A 26,089-nucleotide genomic window follows, 5' to 3' on the forward strand; every position below is an offset into this window, starting at 1 on the left:
GATGTGGTATAATTGGAGTTCTTGAAAAAAGCTAAAAATCACTATTGTCATTTACCACCACTTTCTTTTAATTGTAAAGTCATAGTTATTTCGATCACCTTTATCTTTTTTTTTTTTCCTAAAATCAAAAGTATAAAATATCAAAAAATATTACAATTAACCAAACTGAGTCTGCACGTTGATCTGCATTGGCTTGGGAACAGAATTATCAGAAAAGCAATTAGAGAACAATTTGTAACGCTACTCATTGTTCATTAAGCTATTAGCAATAGATTACTGGATTCCACAATAAGCCTTCACAAACCAGTAGCGAGGAGTTTTTTTGTGTGTATATACTCCATTGACAAGCAAGGTAAGAATAAGCACCGTAAATTTCACTTTCGAATTATTTCGCACAAAAAACAACACAACACCAGAAACTCCGCTCTTGGGATTAAAAAATTGAAAACCCCTGGTGTCTCCAGAAACGCCCAAATTTCAAGCAGAATCAGCAAATCAAAATTGACATTGACACATGAAAAAAAGCTAGTATAATAACAATTAACCATGGATGATGGAGAAGGAGGATTAAGCTTTGACTTCGAAGGCGCGCTAGACACATTGCCTACACACCCAACTGCATCAGTACCAGTAATACAATCCTCAGACCATTACAACACCATCACCACTGCGGGACCCGACCCGAGTGCTTCTACTGCCTCAGTCCCTACAGTCGGACTAGGGCAAGGGCAATTAGGCGATGGTTCATTTGTTGGGAATCGTAGAAGCTTCAGGCAGACTGTTTGCCGGCATTGGCTGCGGTCGCTGTGTATGAAAGGTGATGCCTGTGGTTTCCTCCACCAATATGATAAGTCTCGAATGCCTATTTGCAGGTTTTTTCGACTCTACGGAGAGTGTCGTGAGCCGGATTGTGTTTATAAGCACACCAATGAGGATATTAAAGAGTGTAACATGTGAGCTTCTCCCACTGATCTGTCCTTTTCTTTTTCTTCTTTGCCATGTATTTATTACTGCAATGTTTTAACTCATGCTATTTTCTGCGGGGTGGGGGGAGAGAGAGGGAGGTAAGCTATATATTTGCATACTTACATCACTAGCATGCTAGTAGGGGAATTGTTTTTGGATTGGAATCAAACTCATACTTAGATACTTACGATGAGATTTGAATTTGAGAATTGTCTGTTAAGTTTTGTCCTAAGACATTCGTGTCAATCTGGGTCAATAGTCGAATTTCACAGCTTATCTGCCTGTATTGTAAATGATGTTATATAACCTGGCTAGAATGATGGCTCTAAGGTCACTGCAACACTGCATTCACAGTTTGGGGTGCATTGTTGGAAATCTTGATCAGTACCGTGTTGCATGTTTTGGACGTTTCCTTGCTGTTTTATCTTTTTGCTCTTTATTGTTTTTTTCTTTGTGATCCTCATCTGATAATAGTTCTGCTGATTTGTTTTCGTTCAGCATTGCTCAATCTATGACTGAATGATCATTAATTAGGGTGTAGGTAGTTTGATCTTTATAATAATGATCGTTGAGTTGCTTTCTCTAAAGAAAAGTAACTGAAAAGATGAAAAAATGACCGTACTTGTTCTTTTTTCAGTTTTAGCACATTATCACCTGCCTTTTAATGTAATTTCTATAATGACAGGTATAAATTGGGATTTTGCCCGAATGGTCCTGATTGCCGGTATAGACATGCAAAGCTGCCTGGACCTCCACCTCCAGTGGAAGAAGTTCTTCAGAAAATTCAGAATTTGACATCCTACAACTATGGTTACTCAAACCGGTTTTTACAGAACCGCAATGCTAATTATTCAACTCAGGCAGACAAATCTCCTACTCAGCAAGTACAGAATGTAATGAATCAAGCAGTGAAATCTACAGCTGTAGAGCCACCCATTGGACCGCAGCACCAGGCACATCAACAGCAAGTTCAACAGCCTCAACATCACAGTGCCCCAACTCAAACACAAACTCTTCCTAATGGCCAGCAAAATCAGGCGGATAGAACTGCAATACCCCTGCCTCAAGGAACATCTAGGTGTGTTCGAAGTTTCAAGGTCTTTACTTAGGTCGTGTAGTTAGTTCATGTACTTAAATAAGTGACAATAATTTGGAGTCTTCCATGTCAGCTTTAATTAGTTTATTCAGAGCCTTGTTAGAATCATATATGGTTCCACGTATTTTCTTTATCAATTCACTTTGTCCTATTCTTCATTCCGCTGCATGCTCAGTTTGCATGCCTGAGGAACTGATACAAACTATTGTGAACTCATTCTATGAGATTTCTGCTATAAATAATATATATTGTTGGCTGGTAATTACATGCCTGAAGCACCCTACTATGTTGGGAAGTTTTAGAAACCACCCAGAAGAATGATCCAATGTCCATATCTCTGTTTTTTACTGTATACTTATCTGATGTCCTTGCATGGGATTAGGTACTTTATAGTTAAAAGCTGCAACCCTGAGAATCTTGAATTGTCAGTACAACAAGGAGTTTGGGCAACTCAACGAAGCAATGAAGCTAAACTAAATGAAGCTTTCGATTCTGTGGAAAATGTCATTCTAGTTTTTTCGATCAACCGGACTAGACATTTTCAGGTAGTCTATTTTTCACCTATCCCATGAAGAGTTTTTAGGTTTTACTTGTTATTTAACAATGCATTGTTTGATTGTAACTTGTGATGGAAGGAATGTGTCTTAGAATTTAGTACTAATTCATAGAATTTAACATGTGTACTGTTTGTTAGGGTCTTGCAAAAATGACATCTAGAATTGGTGGTGCTTCTAAAGGAGGAAACTGGAAGCATGAACATGGAACTGCACATTTTGGACGGAATTTTTCAGTAAAATGGTTAAAGGTACTTTTAATTTCCTTACCTGCCCCACCTATATTAGTATTTCTTTCTCTTTTCCTATTCTTGCTTTTCCAATCAGGTCCTTGCATGGTTGTCAGCGAAATATTTCGTGTAATTTATTAGATTCTGTTCCAGGTAGAGCTGCGGTGACAAGAAAAGATATCTGGTCCCTCTTTCTGATTTATGCAAATGCTAATTGGAAGCTATTTAATGAATGAATGTTGTGTATTTCATGAGGATTAGTGACTCCACTTATATCCCTCAAGGTTTCTGGTTTATCACATAAGCTGTTCACATGACAATTGACCTCAACAAAGGTTGTTTGACCACGATTTGGGCTCAATCTCCCTCTTTTTTAAATTCATAGGACTTGCAGACTGCAGAGAGTTGATTATTGTGGTTTAAAATTGTTGTCAGACTAGACAAGTGACTGTTGAACTAGTTAGCTGAGCTAAAAATCAGTGCAACCAATTATTCAACTCGTGATTTTCTGTTTGATGATTTGCTGGTTTGGCTGATTAAAGATAAAATGTCATTCAGAACCTCTCCCCTATTTAAGTTAAGTTTGAAATATTTCATGTATTTAAATTATGCATCACCAGTTATTCAATCAACTGGCTCCTTCAGCTTTGCAAGCCATCAGCTAGATGAATTTCGATTTTACTTTCTGTCAGTACTGCAGGATGATCTGATAAGTACAGGGGTATCTTGATCAATGATTTGTTTAACTCACTGTGTAGTTGGAGGTCATGCCTCTTACCTTGTTGCAATATAAACTGATAAACTCTATGCATATGATATAAGTACCATATGAGAGAAATCCTTTTTCTTTTTGTTGCACCTTCTGTTTCACTTGAGGACTTTTAATCATTTTCCCAACTCTAACACTTACCTGTTATCAATCAGTGGCAGAGGCTTTTAAGTTCTCTTCTTTTTCTTCCTCCTTTTCTAAGCGGAATTGCTTGCATACATGAGGCTTAAAGTTCACAAATTAATTCTCTTCTTTTTCTTACCCTTTTTTTACATTACAGAATTGCTTGCATACATGAACTAACTCTGAGGCTTAAAGTGCAGCTCTGTGAACTGTCCTTCCAGAAAACTCGCCATTTGAGGAATCCATATAATGAAAACTTACCTGTGAAGGTATATTTAAGCCTTTACTCATTGATTATTTGACATATTTCAACAATTTTAGTTTCCTCTGTGGCTGCTCTGAGCATGCTGATGTCCATAGATTGATTTCTAATGGACATTGACAGATCAGGGCAGGAATTTGAATGTAGTTATGTGTTATGCTTACTGCTTTAATTTGCAAAATTCTTCATTTATAGATGCCGTTCTAGACTTCACTTTAAAGACTTGATGGACCTGACAGAACCATTTACTAGTCGAGTTTTCCCCCCAGTCAGATTTCGCACATGTTGCTCTTGTCAAGTGACATCCTTAATTTTTTGTTCCAGCAAGACTATCCAGCTCCACCAGAACTTCTTTGACTACCAAACGGTCTTTTTGTTAACGACAAAGACCTTAGTACTTTGAGGTTTGGGTTTCCAGGGTTACAATTTTTTTTTTGCTCTTTTCACCAAAGTTGATGCTCCACAATTTGAAGCCTTGTACTGTTGATCAGGGAAAAGGCGAATAGTGGAGAAATAGCCAGCCTTACCATTGTGCTTTGAGTAGAATTATTTGAAGATCCAATTTGTGTGTAGTCAATTGAATTTTGTGGGGTAGCATGAAGTTGAAAGAAATCATAAAATAACATGGTTATATAGATAATCGAAAATTAGCATCCAAAGGTGTGGGCCTAGTGGTCAATTAAGTTGGTTGAAAACTATGAGGTGTCAGGTTCAAATCCCAGTGGAGACAAAAAGCACTGGGTGATTTCTTCCCATCTATCCAAGTCTTGGTGGATAGAGTTACCGGGTACATGTTGTTGGTGAGAGGTAGCAGGTATCTGGTGGAATTAGTCGAGGTGCGTGCAAGCTGGCATGGACTCTGCGGTTATAAAAAAATTAAACATAGATAATCAAAAATTAATATCTTTGGATAAAATCTTCAAATTGCCATAGAAGCATATTCTGCATGATCATGGAGGCAATATGCTGTTCAAATACATTCTAGTGCCTATCTATGGAGTCTCCTTTTCCCTTTCACGTCTTTAAAGCAAAAGTTCTGTTGAAAATTAAGGCACTTGCTTCGTTTTGCTCCATGAAATTCTTGGCACTAATGTTCCATTACAATTGAGAAGACCTCACAAATCCATAATTCCAGTTGGTGCATAATGTGCAAGAACAGAAATCAGACCCTTTCTCACTTATGCTTGCTTTGTTCTTTTACAAGAGGACTCTTGCTGAAATGATTAGGATTGTGATGATCTTTTGTGCTTTTATAATATCTCAGCTAGTTATTAACGGTTGAAGGGGCTTTGGTTGCAAAAAAGATGGTAAATTCTCTGAAGAGGATTTTTATATGCTGTTCAATCTGCATTTGAATGAAGAGGACGCCAGAATGTTTGGAGGTCATTTTCTCGTAATATATGTTGATTTTTGTGTTGAGAGATCCATCTCATATCTATTGTGGTAAAGGAATAGGCCTTCATGACAACCGTAGTGAACATTTTGGTGGTTTCACAAGGGCATATCGATTGAAGTAGATTCTTCTACATTACCTTGACCAGTCCTTAACAAGATTGGACGGGGGCTTTCTTATCTATGCAGTTCTTTCTTAGGTTGAGGACATCTAGTCGTCTTTTATACTCTCCCTCATCAATGGTACTTTTCTTTTCTTATTGAAAAAGAAGAAAGGAAAAATATGTCTTAAGTAAGATACTTTACCTTTTAGCCGCAACCTATTTTAATGCCATGGGTATAGCAACACAAACTTTCAAATTATATTGTAGAAAATAATGACAAATTACTCGTCATGTTATGAAAAGCAAGTTTTTATTCCCTTCTGAAGAACAGAAATCAATCAAATAGCCTCTTCGAATATTAGTTGCATTTCTGTTTGGTTGACTGTGCTAGTATTGCGTCGGATAATTCTCTGCTTATATGTGAACATTCTTTTACTGTTGGAATGAAATCATTGATGATTGTTGCTTATGATTCCAGAGACATGGACTTTTACTTGTTAAATTCAAAATCTCCTATGTTTTGTTTGTTAATGCTAAAATTTGTTGCATACTATCATAACTTTCAGCCACCTTTTACTGCCGTTGTTGCAGATAAGCAGAGATTGTCAAGAACTAGAGATCTCTGTTGGAGAGAAGTTAGCTTCTTTACTCTATCTAGAACCAGACAGTGAACTTATGGTATTTCTTTTTCTTCTTTCAAACATTAATTTAGCTTTCATTCACTTGATGGTAATTTATCCATTTTCTGGAGCTTTCAGGGGTTGTTTCCATGTTTTGTCTAGGTATGGTACATCCAAGTTCAAATGACTAGTTCAGATATGATTTTGAAAATACTAGTTGGGATTGAGTAACTTACGTCAATCTTGTATCCTATATTCAGTCTTCAAGATTTTATAAGGTCCAATGTATCTTAGACTCAATTTCCCTTTCTTTACAAATCACATAACGTTTTCATGTTATATACATACATTGGCTTCAATCATAGGCTTTTCTGGCTTGTAATGTCTGGTGCAATTGTTGAAAAAAAAGATCCTTACACAGAGAGGTACTTGTTTACTTTTTTTCCTTTTTATGATAGGTTTCTGTACTTGTAACCCGCATATAGTCTAGTACTTATTTAGCTTGATTTGATAGTGACTAGGTTCTGCCACTTTGCTGCTTATGTACAATCAAATATGTTGTGATGAAATTCCAAAATTTGGCTGCTTATGGTCCATCTGCCTTTAATATGCTCTTGGTTAGTATATGGAGCATCTATTAGTCGGAGTGCTGATAGAGGAATGCGCATGGTGGATACACACACATATGTGTGTGTGTATATGTTATATGTGTATATGTACATTCACAGCACATGGTAGCTATTGAAACTTCAAAAATGACTACCTAATGTAGTTGGACTTTCTGTACAGAATTCTGATGAGCAATAAATTATTGCATTTCAGGCAATCTCACTTGCAGCAGAATCCAAGCGAGAGGAGGAAAGAGCAAAGGGAGTAAACCCTGACAATGGGAATGAGAACCCAGATATTGTACCTTTTGAAGACAATGAAGAAGAGGAAGAGGAAGAAAGTGAGGAGGAGGATGAGAGCTTTGGTCAAGCTTTTGGACCAGCTGCTTTTGACAGAGGAAGTGGTAGGGGAATTGTATGGCCTCCTATAGTTCCTTTTGGACGTGGAGCCAGGCCTTATCCTGGGATGCGGGGCTTCCCTCCACGCATGATGAGTGATGGGTTTTCTTATGGATCAATGACACCTGATGGTTTTCCTATGTCGGATCTTTTTGGAATGGGCGGCCGACCTTTTGGACCATTTGGCCCTCGATTCCCAGGTGATATGATGTTTCACAACCGTCCTCCAGCTGCCGGTGGATTTGGGATGATGATGGGTCCAGGAACGGCCCCTTTCATGGGTGGAATGGGTCCTGGAGCAACTGGCCCACCCAGAGGTGGTCGGCCAATGGGAATGCATCCATCATTTATTCCACCCCCATCACAACCTTCTCAAAATCCTAGGGTCAAAAGGGATCCGAAAGATCCACTTAATGAAAGGATTGATAGATTCAGTTCAGGTTCAGATCAACGTAGGGGTCAAGAGATGGCAGGCTCAGTTGGTGGACCAGATGAAGGAGTAAGTTATCCACAAACTGGAAACAGCTTTAGAAATGATGAAAGCGAAAGCGAGGATGAAGCACCTAGAAGGTCCAGACATGGGGATGGAAAGAAATAGAAGCTTAGCATGGATGGAGATGCTACAACTGGCACAGAAAAGTAAATTCTTTTAGAAACTCTGAAGAAGCCATCTTGCCTCTGCAATTGTCTGTCAGATCCCAAAACGTGGAAACACATTATAACTAGTTTTGGAAAGTGAAAACCTAGCAATTAGTGTCTTTTGTATACTACACTACATATGATATTCCATTCCGGAGCTCACTAGTTCTTTGCTTGCTTGTTCAAAGAGCACGCTTGCCTGCAGTATATTTACCCAACTGATGAAAAAGCCAGCTTTAAGTATACGTCAGTAGTGTACTAGTTATTCCATCATTATTTTGCAAACATATTTGCTTCTCTAATTGTAAAACTGATTTACAGTTACAGGTTAGACTAGATACAGCAGAGCTGGGCTTTATTTTTTTGGCAAGGTCCTGCCTGTCTGTTAATGAAGCATGAAATGTTGATGAGAGGTCCTGCAACATGATTAGAAGTTGATACATTAATCACTTTCTAACTATGATCTATTTTGGTTTCTGATCAATGCAAAATCAGAGTAGCAAGTTTGTTGTTTTAACTACTTCAGTCCCTTTGGAAGTTGTATTCCCTAACGTCAAGATTGAGGCCCCAAGATCATGTCTCTAGTTTCTTCCTGGTAGTATTTAGTGGGCGTTTGGACATAAGAATTGTAAAATTTCGAAAAAAGTGATTTTTTTTTAAAAAGTGAAAATGGTATTAGAGTTATGTTTGGACATGAATATAATTTTGGGTTGTTTTTGGATTTTTGTGACTGATCTGAGTGAAAATTTTAAAAACAGCGTTTTGAAGTTTTTCAAATTTTCGAAAAATTCCAAAATTCATCTTAAGTGAAATTTGAAAATTTTGGCCAAACACTGATTTTGATAAAAATGAAATTTTTTCAAAAAAAGCGAAAAATTTCATGGCCAAACGGGCTCTTAGATTGTATATATATAATGAAGTATTTTAGTCTTCCCTTGTAGTATTTGGATCGTATATATATGTGTTTCTATTAAGTATCTTAGCCTTCCCTTATAACTTGCCGTAACACTGCAATCTAATGTTGCTGTTTGTGCTTCCTTACTAAACCATTCGCAAGAGAATTCTGTCTAGAACAGTTACCTTACCAGCCATTAGATAAAATTGCAGAAACAGGAAATTTGAGGCTTTGACAGTGTAATTACTGTTCTTAAGAAAATTATGCCCCCACTTTGCTATTGCTGGACTGGATATATGACAGAATTACTTTAAGATTTATCAAGCCAAATGAAATTCAAGTTCTGTAAAAACGTAAAGGTAAAGTTGATCGACTTTAGTTAATAAAATAGTCTAATGACTTTTGTGTTAGTTAAGTAAATTGAATAGTAACTTTTTTGTTATAAAAGATAATTTGGTAACTTTAGAATAATAAAATAAAAATTGAGTGGCGTGTGAAATTACAGTTCGTTTGGATTCGTTTGGATGGTTGTTACTTATTGTATTGCATCGTAATACATCATTACGTTACGACGAAAAATGTCACTTTATGAAACGATCGATTTGGTGTAGTCGCTTCGTTACCTTATTTTTTCAACTTATCTTGGTCTTCCATATTATTAAATAATCATATTTTATCTTTTACCCTATATAATAGTTTTAACTTGTACTTTACTTTAAAAAAATAATAATATTGCAAGTAGGGGTGTTCATGGTTCGGTTTGGGTCGATTTTTCCCTAAAAAGAAACCAAATCAAGTAAGTCGATTTTTCAAATATTGGAACCAAACCAAACCAAACCAATTAAGTCGCTTTTTTATCAATTCGGTTTTTGTCGGTTTTTTATTTTTTTCGGTTATTTATCGGGTTTTTTCTTAAATAAGAGACACACTACCAAACGCATATTCTGGCGACTACATTTTCAACGTAACACTATCAAATCAATTGCTCTTTGAGAAACCTATCATTTACCAAGATATGTTGATGATAATTGAATCAAATAGTGATGAATAATTTAAGTACTCAATTAAAAATTGATACGCGTTTTGGGCCTTGGAAGAGTATTAGTTAGTGGGCTCTCTTTTATGTATAGTTACAGTTAGCCCAGAGATATAGTTATTATATTTACATATTAAGCACGTTATTTCTTTTTATTTCTAGTCAGTATGAGAAGTTTTTTAATGCCAGCTCAGCCACCTTCACGTGGATTGAGCTGTGAGAATGATTTCCCTGTTATATACTCTGTAGCACAACTCTAGGAGTATCTATTGGAGAGTTAATATAATTTCTGCTTTCGTTAACTTCTTTTCTTCTCTGCACTTTCATTTTGTCTATCAGTGGTATTAGAGCACTTTCTTGCTCAGTGGGTATTCTGCCATGGGAGGCGAGATGTCGGAGGTTCTGAATCAGCTTGACCGCATAGCTTTGCGACAAGACCAGCTTGAATCAGTACATGAGAGTTCATTCCGTGAGTTGAAGGAAACTATTGGTAACAATCAGAGCATGGGTAAAGACAAGCAACGAGCATCGCCGACGGAAGGGTCGAAGGAGCTCTATTCTCCGACCACCGGACCTGGGGGGTTTGTGAGGTACTCACAACACTTCTTCCCTACAACAATCCTCTAATATTAGTAATTCAATTCAACCTCCAGAACCTCTAGTTCAACCAACCTCAAAGCCAAATCTAGATCCCATTACTCTGCCACCTTTAACCTCCCAATTTCCCATTTCCCAGACTTCATCTAATGCCACCTTAATTCACTCCCCCAATTGCCCAATCGTTCAATTCATAGACCAATTCCTATCCAGATCCCTAGTTCTCAGCCAATCTACAATCCAATCTCAGCTCCCATACATAGTCCTTATTTTACCCTTAAGCTACCACCATATACCTCACCCTTGTTGAACCCCTATTCTTCATACCCACAAAATCCGACCTATCAGTATAACCCAGTTCAATATAGCCTATATTCATTGTATCAACCTAACCCATCTCATCATTATTACCATCCAACTCCATATAACACTCTTCCACCTCTACCAAATAACCAGACCCTTACCAGACTGTCACGCATAGAGTTTCCGAGGGTTGATGGGAAGGGATTCCAAGGATGGTGGTATAAGGTGGAGCAATTTCTTTTAAAAGTCATTGTGGCGTCTATACATTTTGATTATCTTGCGCTTCAGTGGCATCAAGCATATATGAGGAGTAGATCACATCTTCCATTTCCTACTTAGGATGAGTATCTCTTTGCTTTGGCTGATCGATTTGGGGCAGAGTATGATGATCCAATGACAGAACTGGTGAAACTGAAGCAAATAGGGGGTGTCAAGGAATTTCAAGAGGTGTTTGATAGAGCTATGACTAGGTTGAACTTGGATCCTAATCATGATATAAGTATATTTTTGAATGGGTTAAAGCCAGAATTAGGGGATGCAGTCAGAATTCATAACCCCTTCTCTTTACCCCAGGCTTACCAGTTGGCGAGGTTGCGGGAATCCATATTTCTCAAGCAATCAAGAGCTATGAAGCATTCAGTTGTTTACACCAGTTCTACTGCTAGAGCCAATCCCACTTATGTTCAAGCTAAAACCATCACTAACCCATAAATACACCTACCTAAGCCAGTAGATACCAAGGTAAGGAGGAGAAGATTGTCCCATGCAGAGCTGAGTGAGAAAAGAGCTAAGGGTTTATGTTATGTTTGTGATGAGAAATTCGAATCAGGACATATGTGTAAAGCCAAGGCGCACTTGTTCTTGTTGGAACTAGAAGATGAGAGTACAGAAGGGATTATTATAGAGGATGACTTGGAATCAGATGAATCAGCTGAGGCATATGAAATATCCCTTCAAGCACTTAATGGCTCTAAGAAGTACAAAACCTTGAGGGTTACTGGTTATTGCCATAAAAGACAACTTAACATCCTAATTGATAGTGGGTCTACACATAATTTCCTTGATTATGACTTGGTGGAGAGTATGGGGTCTGCAAGGGACTTGAATGGCTATTGCAAGGCAATGTGTTTAAAGCAGACTTCCTCTTATTACCATTAGGAAGTTGTGACATGGTATTGGGCATCCAGTGGCTTAATGACTTGGGAGATATTATGTTTAACTTCAAAAAATTAACTATGAAGTTTGAGTATCAAGGGAGATTGGTGTCATTACAAGGAATAGCACCACAGTTGAAGATGGTTGACTCAGAGTCCTTACAAAACATCAAAGAGGGAGATGTTCAGTTGTTTATGATTAAAGCAGTTCCAATGGAGAATGATAGTTCAAAGGTGAAAGGGGAAACTTCTCATACCCAAGAAACTGCAGAGATCCAAGCAGTTTTGTTGGAGCATGCAGAACTCGTTGGAGAGCCCCAGGAACTTCCTCCTTCCAGGGCATTGTTTGACCATAGGATACCATTGCAGGAGTGATCTAATGCTGTGAATAGTAGACCTTACAGGTACTCTCCCATGCATAAAGATGTTATAGAGAAAATGGTAGCTAAACTACTTGATCAAGGGTTAATTCAACAGAGTTGTAGCCCTTTTGCTTCCCAATGGTTTTGGTAGGGAAAAATGATGGTAGTTGGAGGATGTGTGTGGATTATAGGGCATTAAACCAAATCACAATTAAGGATAAGTTTTCAATACCTATTATTGAGGAGCTGCTATGTGAATTAGGTGGTTCTCAAATTTATTCTAAGATTGATTTAAGGTCAGGATACCATCAAATTAGGATGGCCCCTGATGATATTCACAAAACAACTTTTAGAGCACATTCTGGTAATTTTGAGTATCTAGTCATGCCCTTTGGGCTGACTAATGCCCCTTCTAGCTTTCAGAGTTTGATGAACCACATTTTCAGGGAGCAACTGATAAAGTTCATTTTGGTTTTCTTTGACGATATATTAGTTTACAGTAGAAGTGTGGAGGAACATGTGCAGCACCTCAGGGTAACTTTTACAATACTTAGGCAAACATCAATTATATGCTAGGAATTCTAAGTGTGTATTTGCTGCGACAAGTGTGAAATATCTGGGTCACTATATCTCGGCTGAAGGGTTTTTTAAAGATCCCAAGAAGGTGAAGGATGTGACAGAGAGGCCACTACCTAGCAATATCAAATAATTATGGGGATTCCTGGGATTGGCTGGGTACTATAGACGATTTATGAGGGGTTATGGGGTGATAAGCAAAGCATTGACTGGCCTCTTAAATAAAGATAGTTTCAAATGGACTGAAAAGTCTACTCAAGCATTTGAAAGATTGAAGAAAGCTCTTACCACATCATCTGTGCTGGCTATGTCTGATTTTTCCATCACTTTTGTGGTGGAAACTGATGCTTGTGATGTGGGGATTGGTGCTGTCTTGATGTAAAATGGGAGGCCAATTGCCTACTTAAGCAAATGGTTATTAGTTAGGCATCAGTCATTATCAGTATACGATAAAGAGCTACTGGCTTTGGTACTAGCAATAACCAAGTGGAGTCAATATCTGATATGCAGACACTTCCTTGTTAGAACAGACCAAAAGGCTTTGAATTTTTTGTTGGAACAAAAATTACACACGGGGTCTTAGTTGAAATGGGTGACAAAGTTGATGCAGTTTGACTTTGAGATTGAATACAAAAAAGGGAAGGAAAACAAGGCTGCTGATGCCTTATCTAGACTACCTGTTGTTGAATTATATGCTATGACCCTTTCCACAGTAAGGACTGAATTATTGCATGATATTACGAAGAGTTGGGAAAATGATCCTGACACTCAGGCACTAATCAAACAGTTGCAGCAGCCTGGATCAGGGGTTAAAGGGTACACTTACATACAAAAACAGCTCAGAAGACATATTAAACTGGTAGTTGGACCAAATGTGGCTATGAGAAAAGAAATACTCCAATTGTGGTATGATTCAGCTCATGGAGGACACTCGGGGATAGATAGTAAAAGGATGTCTGCCCTCTTCTACTGGAAGGGTATGAGAGAAGATGCAGCGGCTCATATGAAGGCATGTGATGTATGTCAAAGGAACAAGTATGAGACCATTGCTTACCCAGGTCTGCTTCAGCCATTGCAGGTTCCTTCAATTGCGTGGGAAAGTATTAGCATGGATTTCATCGAAGGGTTGCCTAAGTCTAGGGGCAAATCAGTGATATGGGTAGTGGTAGACAGACTTACAAAATATGCACACTTCATTGCCATCTCTCATCCATATACATCTAATGATATAGCTAAGTTGTTTATGGAAACTATCTTCAAATTACATGGGATGCCAGAGGAAATTATAAGTGACAGGGATCCAATTTTTACTAGCAAAGTTTGGAGAGAGGTGTTTGCAATACAAGGAGTAACCTTTAACACCTCTACAGCTTACCATCCACAATCCGATGGCCAAACAAAGGTGGTCAACAAGTGTTTGGAGAATTATTTAAGGTGTTACAACTCCGACTCGCCAACAGATTGGGTACAATACTTGATTTTTGCAGAATGGTGGTACAACACTAACTTTCATTCTTCCATTCACACCACTCCTTATGAGGCATTATATGGGCAACCTCCTCCCTTGCATCTCCCTTACATAGATGGAGACTCTGAAGTGGAAGAAGTGGATAGGAGCTTGGTCACTCGAGAATTCAAGTTCCAGTTGCTCAAGTATCATCTAACTAGAGCTCAACAGAGGATGACAAATCATGCCAATAAACATAGAACATATAGACAATTCAAGGTAGGGGATTGGGTCTATTTGAAGATTCAACCATACCGACAGGTTACCATGTCTCAACATCATTTCAACAAACTGTTTGCCAAGTATTATGGTCTGTATATGGTGTAGCAGAAGATGGGGTCAGTTGCCTACAAGTTAACTCTTCTAGCTGAGCTTATGCTGCATCCAACATTCCATGTGTCATTGCTCAAACCTTGTCATGAAATTCCAGCCCACATTTCTCATCCTCCAGTGCTTAACCTTGCCAGTCCTTATTGACCTCACCCTGTTAAAGTGTTGGAAAAGAGATTGATACAGAAGGTAAATAAGGTTGTGGCTCAATGGTTGATTCATTGGGATCAAATGTCAGAAGACCAGGCAACTTGGGAAGATGCTAACACGATCAAGATCAGGTTCCCAGACTTCCTTCCTTGAGGACAAGGAAGTTGTCAACAAGGGAGTATTGATACGCGTTTTGGGCCTTGGAAGAGTATTAGTTAGTGGGCTCTCTTTTATGTATAGTTATAGTTAGCCCAGAGATATAGTTATTATATTTACATATTAAACCCGTTATTTCTTTTTATTTCTAGTCAGTATGAGAAGTTTGTTATGCCAGCTCAACCACCTTCACGTGGACTGAGTTGTGAGAATGATTTCCCTGTTATATACTCTGTAGCACAGTTCTATGTCACGACCCAATTTCCCCTCTGTGTGACGTCGTGACGGCACCTAGTCTCTACAATTAGGTAAGCCTAATATTTTACGGAATAATGAAATAAAAATATAAATTTAACCAACTATTCAAAAATACATAATAAATCCCAAAACCCGGAACATCGTGAATCACAAACTACAGAAGGAAAAAAACTAGTGTCTCTATACATCAGAGTCTAACAAGGAAAAATACAGAAGATAATGGACATGAGAAAGAGTAAAAGGGGACTCCGAGGTCTGCGAACGCGGCAGATATACCTTGAAGTCTCCAAAGTTGTCCTGACTCACTGATAGTGCGGCTCATAAGGTGCACCTAGATCTGCACACGAAAAATATGTGCAGAGAGTAGCATGAGTACACCACAATCGGTACCCCAGTAAGCGCCAAGCCTAACCTCGGTCGAGTAGTGACGGGGTCAGGTCAGGGCCCTACTGGTAAATATATAATAAAATAATATAGAGTGTAATATCGCAATAAAATAAAGGCTAAAATTTAACAACAGTGAAATCATAGAAGGTAACAGCTCAGTACACAGAAACACAACATGGGATTTTCCGAGATACCGTCTCGTAATCCCAAACGTAAATGTGCAGGGGGATCCCCCGGAATACCGTTCCGTAGTCCCAAAGTAAATGTGCAGAGGAATCTCCCGGAATACCGTTCCATAGTCCCAAAGTAAATATACAGTACAGAGGGATCTCCCGGAATACCGTTCCGTAGTCCCAAAGTAAATATGCAGTACATGGGAATCTCCCGGAATACCGTTCCGTAGTCCCAAAGTAAATATGCAGCGCGAATGATAGAAATACAACTACATCACGAAATTCTTACAATTTAGACTAAGTACCAGTTAGGGAAGAAGCAGGAAATTCACTAAGCATGCTCCACATAATTCATATAAACAATTAAGACACGTAGACATGCTGTATTAGACTAAACATGATAGCTACACATATTGGAATAACTTAATTAAGAATGAAAATAGTTTAGTACTCATTAAAATAGTATAACTCAAAATAACAGAAAAACATGTTGCTGCTCGGTAAGAAAATTGGGTTTTACCACAACTAACCCGTGTACGTACTCGTTACCTCACGTACACGATGCTCACATACCACAATAGTTCTAAATCTTAAGGGGATTTTATCCCACACAAAGTTAGGCAAACCACTTACCTCGAACCAAGCTCAATCAATCGTACATAATGCCTTTCCCATAAATATCCGGCTCCGAATGGCCCAAATCTAGCCAAAAGTAATTACATATCATAAATACAACAATAATAGACTCATCTAATTAACGAAATCAACATTTTAACGAAAATTCCGAAATTAACTCAAAAATTGCCCGTGGGGTCCACATCTCGGAATCGGGTAAAATTCAAAAAATACGAAAGCCCGTTCACTCACGAGCCTAACCATATCAAATTTACTAAAATCCGACACCAAATGGTCCTCCAAATTCACAAATCAAACTTCCAAATCCCTAGCTTTAATTCCCAATTTTCACCTTAAATACACACTAACTAGGTGGACAAAATACACGGGGAAGCAAGATTATTGATAAAAAATAAGCACAAGGGACTTACCTTAAGAAATCTCTCGAATATTCTCTCAAAAATCGCCCTAAACCGAGTTGCAAAGTCCAAAAATGACAAAAATCGCGAAGCCCTTCGGTTTTAACCACTACCCAGGTATTTCTGCACCTGCGGGTGCGCTTGTGCGGCAAAATGTGCGCATCTGCGCAAATCACTTATCCCCTCTGCCTTCGCACCTGCAATGAAAGGGCCGCACCTGCGCGCCTGCGGAAATCCCTTCCGCTTCTGCGGACCTTGCGCGCCTGCGATGACCCTAACGCATCTGCGGGCATCGCAGATGCGGAATTCACCTCGCACCTGCAACCCCTGGCACTCCTCCATTTTTTCGCTTCTGCGCTTGTCTCTCCACACGTGCGATCACGCACCTGCGGTCTCTCCACCGCAGGTGCGAAAATGACAGATGCCTGAAGACTTTAGCAGCAACTTAAATCCAACTTTTGATCCGTTAAGTCCTCGAAACTCTTCTGAAGCCCCCGGGACCTCAACCAAACATACCAACCAATTCTAAAACACCATACGAACTTAGTCGAGCCCACAAATCACATCAACTAACGCTAAAATCACGAATCACCGTCCAATTCAAACTTAAAGAACTTGAAACTTCAAATTCCTACAACCGATGCCGAAACCTATCAAACCACGTCCGAATGACCTTAAATTTTGCACACAAGTCATATTCAACATTACGGACCTACTCCAACTTCCAGAATCGGAATCCGACCCCGATATCAAAATTTTCACTATTGGTCCAAATCTCCAAAAATTCGACTTTCGCCATTTCAAGCCTAAATGAGCTACGGGCCCCCAAAACACATTCCAGAAACGCCCCTAAGCCCAAAATCACCCAACGGAGCTAACGAAATTGACGGAGTTCCATTTCGGAATCGTCTTCACACAGTTCCGACTACGGTCCAAATTCTAAGACTTAAGCTCTCATTTAGGGACTAAGTGTCCCAAAACACTCCGAAACTCAAAACCAATCATCCCGGCAAGTCACAATAGTAGAAATAGATATGGAGAAAGCAGTTAATAGGAGATCGGGACTATTACTCTCAAAATGACCGGTCGGGTCATTACATTTTATCTATTCAAAATTTTCTCAAATGGTTTCCAAAAATCAAATAGTGATGAATAATTAAAGTACTCGATTAAAAAACGATTATTTTTAACATAAAATAAATTCTTGTACTTATCAAAAGAAAACTACCAATCAAACTAGAATGTAAAGACAAATAATTAGATTATTATAATAGCAAAGAACTAGACTAAAAATATAAATGAATAATATGTACCATAAAATTTTAAAATTTTTATATAAAAATATATATAATCTTTTCGAATTAAAACCAAAAGCAAACCAAACTTAAAAAGTATCGGTTTTTTTGGTCGGTTTGGTTCGATTTTTCGGGTTTTTATGAACACCTCTAATTGCAAGTTTATTTTTTATATTATTGATGCATAATATCATAAAATGATGGTAAATAATACAATCTATCTAAATATTATATATATCAAAATAATACAGTACAATACAATATATTATGAAATGACAAGCAACAACCATGCAAACAAGCCGTTAATCTAAAAAGTGTACGTCGGTCATTCCACAAAAAAAGAAAAATACGGTGAAGAGTGTTTTGGCCTTTGGATAAGAGGCGACATTGGCGTAAGAGAGGCTTTTGAGAGTTCTCTTCTAAACGAAAACAACTCTTGAAATGCTATTTGGCTCGCACAGCTTCTTTGCGCCAACTCTCTTTTACTGTAACCCCATAGGAGCTCCTCCCACTGCCTTGTTCAATTTCTCCTCCAAAAGAATCATCTCAATCAATAACGGGTTTCGTTCTATTACTCCAGTTAGTCTCTTCATACCTGCAGGTTCTTTTCTATTTTCTTCTTCTTGTGCTTTTGCTTTTACCTGTGTTATTCTTTTCTTTCTGTTTTCTAATTTTGTGCAGTTGTTCTTTTTTCCCCGACTTTCTTAGCTAGTTTGAAGAGAGATGAAAATAAGGAGGCAGATGATTTTGCTGAACTGAAGGAGAAAGTGAAAAATGTGGGTATTATTTGCTGCAACTCTATTATCCCTGGAGAATACACTCGATTAATCTGTCCCAAGGTATACGTGTGACATTTTATTTGGTGTTTTTCTTGGTTATTGCCTTCCTTTTTTTTTTTTTCCTTTCCCTTTTTATGAGTATCAAGTGGTACGAATCCATTAACCATATTTAGCAACACAAACTAGTTGAAATCTGTACCTTCTAGCCCACACGCACAGTAGTAAAGAAAATACAAAGAGCCCCATTCATTTTCTGTTACCTGTCATTGTCTCAGTGAAAAATGAAGGAAATGATATGTAGGTGAAACTCTGGGAAGTTTTTTATTGATTGATGGCAAGTTGGGAAGGAGCATAGTGGTCAACTTTTTTGAATGAATAGACATGATTTTACTTCAGAAATTTGCTTCCTTATATTTTGTGTTTCTCAGTATTCAAGGAGAAGTCTACCCAGTATCTACTGAGATTCTAACCTTATTCTGATTGATACATGTTCGTCTTTCATCAAACCTTTAAATTAATGATTTAGATAAAAAAAATCCGATTCTATACCTTTGTATTTATTTGTTTCTTCTGAAATAGTGCAAAGGTGGTCGGTCGATGGAGAGGAGTTTATCATTTCATATATCCGGGAAAAGGTATGATAGTTCCTACGATCAGTGATACCCTTTTTACAAGCAACTAAAGTTACGTCAAACTTGATTTTGTGGTCATCAAGGAATTTCGCATTATGGAGGTGTTTCAATTTTGAATGTGGATGGGCAGGCCAGGTAATTTAATTTAATGAATTTGATCACATTAATTTCTGAGAGCTAGAAGTCAAATCACCTCATTGGATGTTAATTCTGGACACAGGTCTTCGCACACAACAGCACGACATCAGATGGGGTCGATCAACTTGGCAGAATGGGTTCTCCTCGGATACTTACGGAGGAAAGCTTGAACTTAGAACCATTAGGTGATATGGTAAGGAAACTTTCTTTTGCTAGCAGCTCATCACTTCTTCTTATAAATGAAGTCTATAATAAGATGTCTTAACCATGCATACTCTAAATCTGGTGGTGGGGTTTTATAGTCTAAATCTTTAGCAACGGGCAGAAGATTTTCGACAATGCATTCTCTAAGCATGATGTAAAGCAAGATGCCCTTTTCATTTTATTTTTATAGAGTAAGTAAGTTTTATTAACAAGAGAAACACCTTCTAATAGAGACTATGCTTCTAAATAAGCTATAAGAAATCAATTGTATTCCTTGTTTTTGCATTTTTCATATGACACCACAAAGCTAAGTATTACAAACATCTATGTTTAACAAAACAGAAAGCGGTTTTCCCCTCAAAATGTAGTTTCTTATCTGCCATAGTATCCAGGTTGTGCACATTGGCATAGTGCTTCATATAGGTTTTGAGTTGTCTCAGAGTTCTTGATTCTCTCAAAAAGTTGAATGGGAATTTATAGTTCTTATGTTACTATTTGGTAAATTCATCGTTATTGGCATAATTACATATAGGCTTAAAACAGTCAAATCAAACCTGTAATAGTTTTAACAAAAGGAAACTGATGCTTGCTAAAAATGATACAAGACACTTTCTTTTGTTTATTGCCTATGACTTTTGGGTGTATTTCAGCTGGCTGCATATTTTGCTAAGAGGATGATATCAAAGGATACTCTGAAAAGAAATCATGTCATGCAAATGGCCGGTGATCAGGTCAGGCAATGTTATTGCATTAGGATTTGGTAGAGCTTTTGATTGTTAATATGGTGCGTCCAAATGCGCTGGGCACTCATGATAACAGCGGACAATGCTATTGCATTATTATCTGGTAGAGCTTTTGATTATTAGTAAAATTAATTCTGTGTGTCCAATGGGCATTCGTAATATCAATGCATATTTCAGATTTTGTTGGTTGCTTAACATGTATACAAGGACAAAGCTCAGTGATGGTTTAAGAATGAAGCTTCTGAAAAACTGCACTGGAATCATTAGTTTTACAACTTTGAGAATCTTCAATTTCTCTTTTAGCACACACCCTTTTCCATCTAAGAGTTCAAGGTAAACATGTCTTTGTAGGAGAAGATTCACATGAGTATAGCAAGGCAATAGATTGATCAAGCTTTGACTTAACATATAGAAAAGCAAGAGGAAATACTAAACTTCGGGTCTGTTAATAATGACTAAATCACAAATTAACAAAAAAACTATGATAAAGTTCATTAACTTGGAAAGCAAGTAAGACTCAAGAAACATGTAGTTCAATAAATGGCTTCCAAGCCAGCATACTTATCAAGATGAAGTTTGACTGAGTTTTGTGACAGTATCCTAGCAGTGTAATGTCTTCTTCAATGGTTTCTTGATGGTAGATAGGTTATGATTTAAGGGATTCATCACTTGTTTTGAAACTGGAAAGTAATACTTTATGGCGGCATTATGGGCGGAGATATGAATTATGTGCCAATATTTTTGTGATTGCAGATCATCATTGCCTTCACTTATAGGCAGAATGGTATTCTCATTGGCTGCAAGTATCGGACTCTTGAGAAAAGGTTTTGGCAGGTACATTCGTTCATTAAGTTATAGTCCTGATTGTCTGCATGGAATAATGAGGAAGTATGCGAAAACACAATGTGCCAATACCACTAAAATATATGTAATGCATGCTTCCCTTTCTTAAGCTAAAATTAATCTTGCAAAGGTTTTTCGATGAGCAAACTCTTTAGCTTTAAATCCTTTTTAGTAAACAAGAAACATATTTGAGGCCTTGACAAAAATTAACAGTCTAAGATCTTGCAACACAAAGGGGATTGTTTGTCATGCTAATATATGACACTTTGCATTGCAGTAATATTCATTTCAATTTCATAATTGTTCCCTTCTTTTTGATTTGGAACTCTTTTGAATAATTTTAGCTTATCTTCTGTTCAAATGTTTCTGAACGTTACATTTTATGATGTCAGACTGAGAGTATTTTCAAGCTTCAGTTAGATCTGCTTCTTTAACCACCATTGATTTCTCTGAATGATAATTGGATATATTCTCTAAGATAAGCTGTTAGTTTTCATTGTTTTCCTTGTGCTTTATTAATCAACTTCTACTTTCAATTGCCAGGAGAAGGGTACAGATAAGGTACTTTATGGACTGGATGATGTAAGAGAAGCAGACGAGATCATCATTGCAAGTTTCAAAACGCTTCTTCTTCTTCTTCTTTCTCAGATATGTATTTCTGGCTACTGATTAGATATTATATTGTATTGCTGACTAAAGGTAGAAGGTGAAATAGATAAGCTTTCATTGGAAGAAGCTGGAATTCCTAACTGTGTCAGTGTTCCTAATGGTGCACCACAGGCCATCACATCCAAAGAACTACTACCACCAGAAGAGGTTTGTGTTCTTACAAAAATGTTTTGGCATAATGTACCAGAATCAATGACATTCGTGAAGATATTCGTTGTGTTTCTTACATCATCATTTGCAAAGAATTTTGACAAATATGTCTGCTTAATGAAAGCACCCGCTCATATTGTACATACCATGTCATATATCCTATTTGAATCTTAATAAATTAGGGGAATGTTCATACATTTGGAATACATTATATATTTCTAAACTTTGAATTCTTTTTAGAAGTTCGTCATGAGTTGTCTCTCGTTCTGTCTTTGTACTTCTTACCCTTTGGGGATTTCTTGGTTATCAAAAAAAAATGTAGTATCTATGAATGACATAATTACTCAAGAGCAAATTGTTAAAGTATCTAATCATCTACCTTACTGCATTGATAGACCACAGAACGCTCATCATCTTGCTTTGTGAGAAATTATTTTTCCAACAGGAACAGGATTCAGTTAGATATTAGTGCTGTACTCTTTGTTAGGAAATAAAGGGCTATGTTAATTATCTTAGAAGCTTTGATTTCGTTATGTTTCTACTTTTCCCCTATTTGATTATTCTTTACTAAGAGGTTGGTCAAAGGAAGAGATGAATACAGTTGCATTTAAGGCTATTGGCTAGAGTTCTGTTTCTATTACTCATGAATTGCACAGTTTATGACGTGTTTATCACACTTAAGTCCACCTAGATTTTCTGTGGTTTACCACTTATTCTTAAAAAAATATATGAGATTTAGGATTATATTTTCCAGCTTAATTTTTCTTCTTGCACCTGAAGACAGGACACCAGATTTTCATACCTGTGGAACTGCAAAGAGTTATTGGATAAGGTTGGGATTCTTGATGCTTGCATTATACTGAGAGCACTCAGCAAAAAATATGACTCTAATGTCCTTGCTCATTTTTCTCTCATTTTTTACCTTAAATTCTACTCAGGCATCCCGAATTGTGCTGGCAACTGATGGTGATTTACCAGGCCAAGCATTAGCTGAAGAACTTGCCCGCCGTCTAGGGAGAGAAAGGTTTTGTTCCCTCTTTCTCTATGTGTTAATATTGCGGTCCTTTTCTCTATGTTCCAAAATGTTGTCTAATTTCTTAAATGGAAAATTTCTCCTTGCACTCTGTCTTAGTTGGCTGAAATGCACAGATGCTTCTACTTGAAACTCTCATTTGTTCAATCCTCCATCCAGCCCAAAGCCTTTATACTTCATCGATGGGTCAGCAACAACATTAATTGACTTTGCTTGATTTTGCAGGTGCTGGCAAGTATGTTGGCCTAAAAAGGATGAATTTAGCAGTTATAAAGATGCAAATGAGGTGAAGCTCTTTTTTTTTTTCTTTTGTCATCATATTTCTTTCTTTCTCTGTTTTGATGATGCATCTCTTCCATGTAAGTTATTTAATTATTATTTCCTTATAGAGTTGCTGCAGGAAATTTAAACAAGGGTCAAGAAGAACAATGCCCTCATTAAGACAGCTACACGAAAGATTTGAACACTAAGTGTATAATTATGGTCTGCATGTTGTCAAAACGTAGATTTCTAGAGATTATGGGTTGTCACTCATTTAATGTTGTCAATTTGGCCTACATGTTTTTCCATAAGTAAATTAATTTGTTGGAATATCATCCTGGGGACTGAACCAGTATACATCAATAATATGCTGATGCATGGCGTACATTAGCTGCTTAACCAACTACCGTTCAGGTCAAACATCGGTCAACTTATCCCCTTACATTACCATATCCATGCATGTGACCAAGGAGAGGTTTCTCATAGAGCTAAAGCTCAGAAATGAAGGGGAAAATAGCATGCTTTAATCAAGAAGTTATCTGGTTAGCCTTTTGAGTGTTTGAACATCAGAGTGAACTTTGACAGGTAAAAGGAATTGAAAGGATATTGGAGGCACTGATCATGACTACGAACATGCTCGGAGATCTTACTTATCCAGTAGATATTTCTAAATACACAAAATAATTAGGAAAGAAAAAGAGCAGGAAATGCAGTTGACATCCCACTAAAATTACGGTGTCCTTTATTGTTCACTTTGTGGATGGTCCGCAGTTGTCCTAGTCCAGTATATTTAGGGATTTCATGTGCACATTGGATATTCAAGCAATGCTTTACTTATTCGATCTGGTTCACATCAGGTAATTATGGTACTGGAATTAGAATATTGGAGAAGTTTACTGAAGTTTAATGGTTAAGAATCATATTTTTTACTGTTATTTTTTTGGGTGTTTTCTTCTTTGTCCCAGAGAAATTAGGCAATGTTTTTTAGGTTAGACATAGTTAAGGAACATGCTGTCAAATTTCTGTTATGGTTTTGGTAATCCAGTGTTGTTTTTCCCCTTTTGCCAAATTCAAGACCTCTGCTATCCATTTGCTAATGCATTACTGCTTCTGTTGGGCAAACTACATTTAAAGCTTCCAATAAATTGTTGTAGGTACTTGTAAATCTGGGAGCAGAAGCTTTGAAAAAAGCGATTGAATGTGCTGTGCCATATGAAATGCAGAATTTAAACTAATCCCCCAAGCTCTCTAGTCTTAAGGTATGTGTTCCAAATTTGAGACTATGCTAACAGTTGTAGTCTTTCCATTCTTTACAGTAGTATATTTAATACTAACAATCTGAAGCCTGATAGTGTAAGTGAGCCCATCAATACATCTCCTGACTCTCTCTCTCTCTCTCTCTCTCTCTCTCTCTCTCTCTCTCTCTCTCTCTCTCTCTCTCTCTCTCTCTCTCTCTCTCTCTCTCCACAAGACTTTATGTGTTACTGTATCTGTAAGTAACATAACTGAGGATGAGAACTTGAAGCAATTTTGTCAATACCTACATTTCCCTTTTCAAAAGTTTTGTATTCTCCTTTATTAACTCTTGGATTTGGATTTCTGAAAAGAAGTGTTCAAATAGGTGAAAGGTTGGTAGATGAAAGGTTTTTATTTTCTACTTGGAATGAAGGTTTTTGGGACATTTTCACCATACAAGGTAACTTGTTATACGATGCTTTCCAACGATAGAGGAATGGAATCGACTTGGGTACAGGTCTAAAACTGTTGGGAAGATTGATTTTCTTATAATGTATATTTTTATATTTTCATTTATTTATACTAGTATTTATTAAAAATGATGTTATTATATCTCCGTAACTCCTAAAGAAGTAACAGCCAAACATGTAACCCAAGCACTTTATTTTGAAATAGAGGAGCCATATCTACACAACTAAGTTGTATTATGGTGGTGTTTACAGTGATCTACCCAATATTAAAATTTACATCTAATAGAGTTCAAAAATTGAAAATGCGACGTCTAATATTGCTTACCAAATGGATTTTTTTTTTCATGCTTATCAAATGGATTGATTGCAAAAATTCCCAATTCCCAAAATACTTATCTGAAATTCTATTTTGGAATAAACGTTACTCAGAATAAATAAATTTTGGAAGTTTGGTCAAAAGGATAAATTCCCACTTTTGAAAAAATTTATAACGTTAACTTCGATATACTGAAGTACCATAAGTTGCCTAGTAACCTCAATCATGCTAAATGAACCTTTATCATTTTAAAATAAAGCTTTACCGAAAATCAGAGATAAATATAATGTTCTGATAAAGTTGAACTTTTGTCAGTATTAAAACAGGTTCATATTTTGAGGCCAATAAAAAATATTTAAATAGGGGCAAAAAAACAGAAGTGAAATAAATAAATTCACGTTCTTTGACTAAGGGTATTTGTTTAAAGGAGGTGCCGACGAACACCACGTGAATATCTATCAGTTGTTCATCAACGTCAATGACAACAAAAGAGAGAGAATTAATATCCCGTTCATGAGAAATCTAAATCTGCATATAGCCTAGGGTATACAAACCGGTTCGGAAAATCGCACAAAATCAAAAAGTCAAACCAAATCGATTAAAAAACTCAACTAAGTTTGGTTTGATTTGATTTGGTATT

At 37.2% G+C, this 26,089-nt stretch overlaps 2 protein-coding genes and 1 long non-coding RNA gene across 14 annotated transcripts; all 3 read left to right on the forward strand.

Moving 5' to 3' along the window:
- Positions 1-290: 290 nt before the first annotated feature.
- Positions 291-8,227, forward strand: LOC107763220 (30-kDa cleavage and polyadenylation specificity factor 30). The gene is made up of 7 exons (XM_016581688.2): positions 291-953; positions 1,652-2,044; positions 2,445-2,607; positions 2,757-2,867; positions 3,939-4,007; positions 6,088-6,174; positions 6,939-8,227. The coding sequence occupies exons 1-7, from the start codon at positions 547-549 to the stop codon at positions 7,719-7,721; spliced, it is 2,013 nt and encodes a 670-aa protein (XP_016437174.1). The 5' UTR covers positions 291-546; the 3' UTR covers positions 7,722-8,227.
- LOC142171640 (uncharacterized) lies at positions 6,416-6,825 on the forward strand. Its single transcript, XR_012701475.1, has 2 exons — positions 6,416-6,541; positions 6,631-6,825. It is a non-coding gene; the product is annotated as an uncharacterized LOC142171640 (long non-coding RNA).
- A 10,070-nt stretch (positions 8,228-18,297) lies between the features above and the next one.
- On the forward strand, positions 18,298-25,319 carry LOC107763222 (primase homolog protein). Of its 12 annotated transcripts, none has more exons than XM_016581690.2 (14): positions 18,299-18,576; positions 18,684-18,814; positions 19,334-19,389; positions 19,470-19,521; positions 19,607-19,717; positions 20,379-20,459; positions 21,225-21,305; positions 21,858-21,923; positions 22,014-22,130; positions 22,918-22,965; positions 23,072-23,157; positions 23,392-23,452; positions 24,582-24,686; positions 25,038-25,319. In XM_016581690.2, exons 1-13 carry the CDS (start codon positions 18,417-18,419, stop codon positions 24,660-24,662), a joined length of 1,131 nt encoding a protein of 376 aa, XP_016437176.1. In that variant the 5' UTR covers positions 18,299-18,416; the 3' UTR covers positions 24,663-24,686; positions 25,038-25,319. The 12 variants fall into 12 exon arrangements, 10 of the variants coding, with proteins under 10 accessions (XP_016437176.1, XP_016437177.1, XP_075091171.1 ...); XM_016581691.2 differs by having other exon boundaries at positions 25,049-25,319; XR_012701476.1 differs by having other exon boundaries at positions 18,300-18,576; positions 21,858-21,927; positions 22,018-22,130; positions 22,914-22,965.
- The last annotated feature ends 770 nt before the right edge of the window (positions 25,320-26,089 follow it).

The sequence above is a fragment of the Nicotiana tabacum genome, chromosome 17 (assembly GCF_000715075.1).
Source record: "Nicotiana tabacum cultivar K326 chromosome 17, ASM71507v2, whole genome shotgun sequence".
In the NCBI taxonomy this organism is placed as follows: Eukaryota; Viridiplantae; Streptophyta; class Magnoliopsida; order Solanales; family Solanaceae; genus Nicotiana; species Nicotiana tabacum.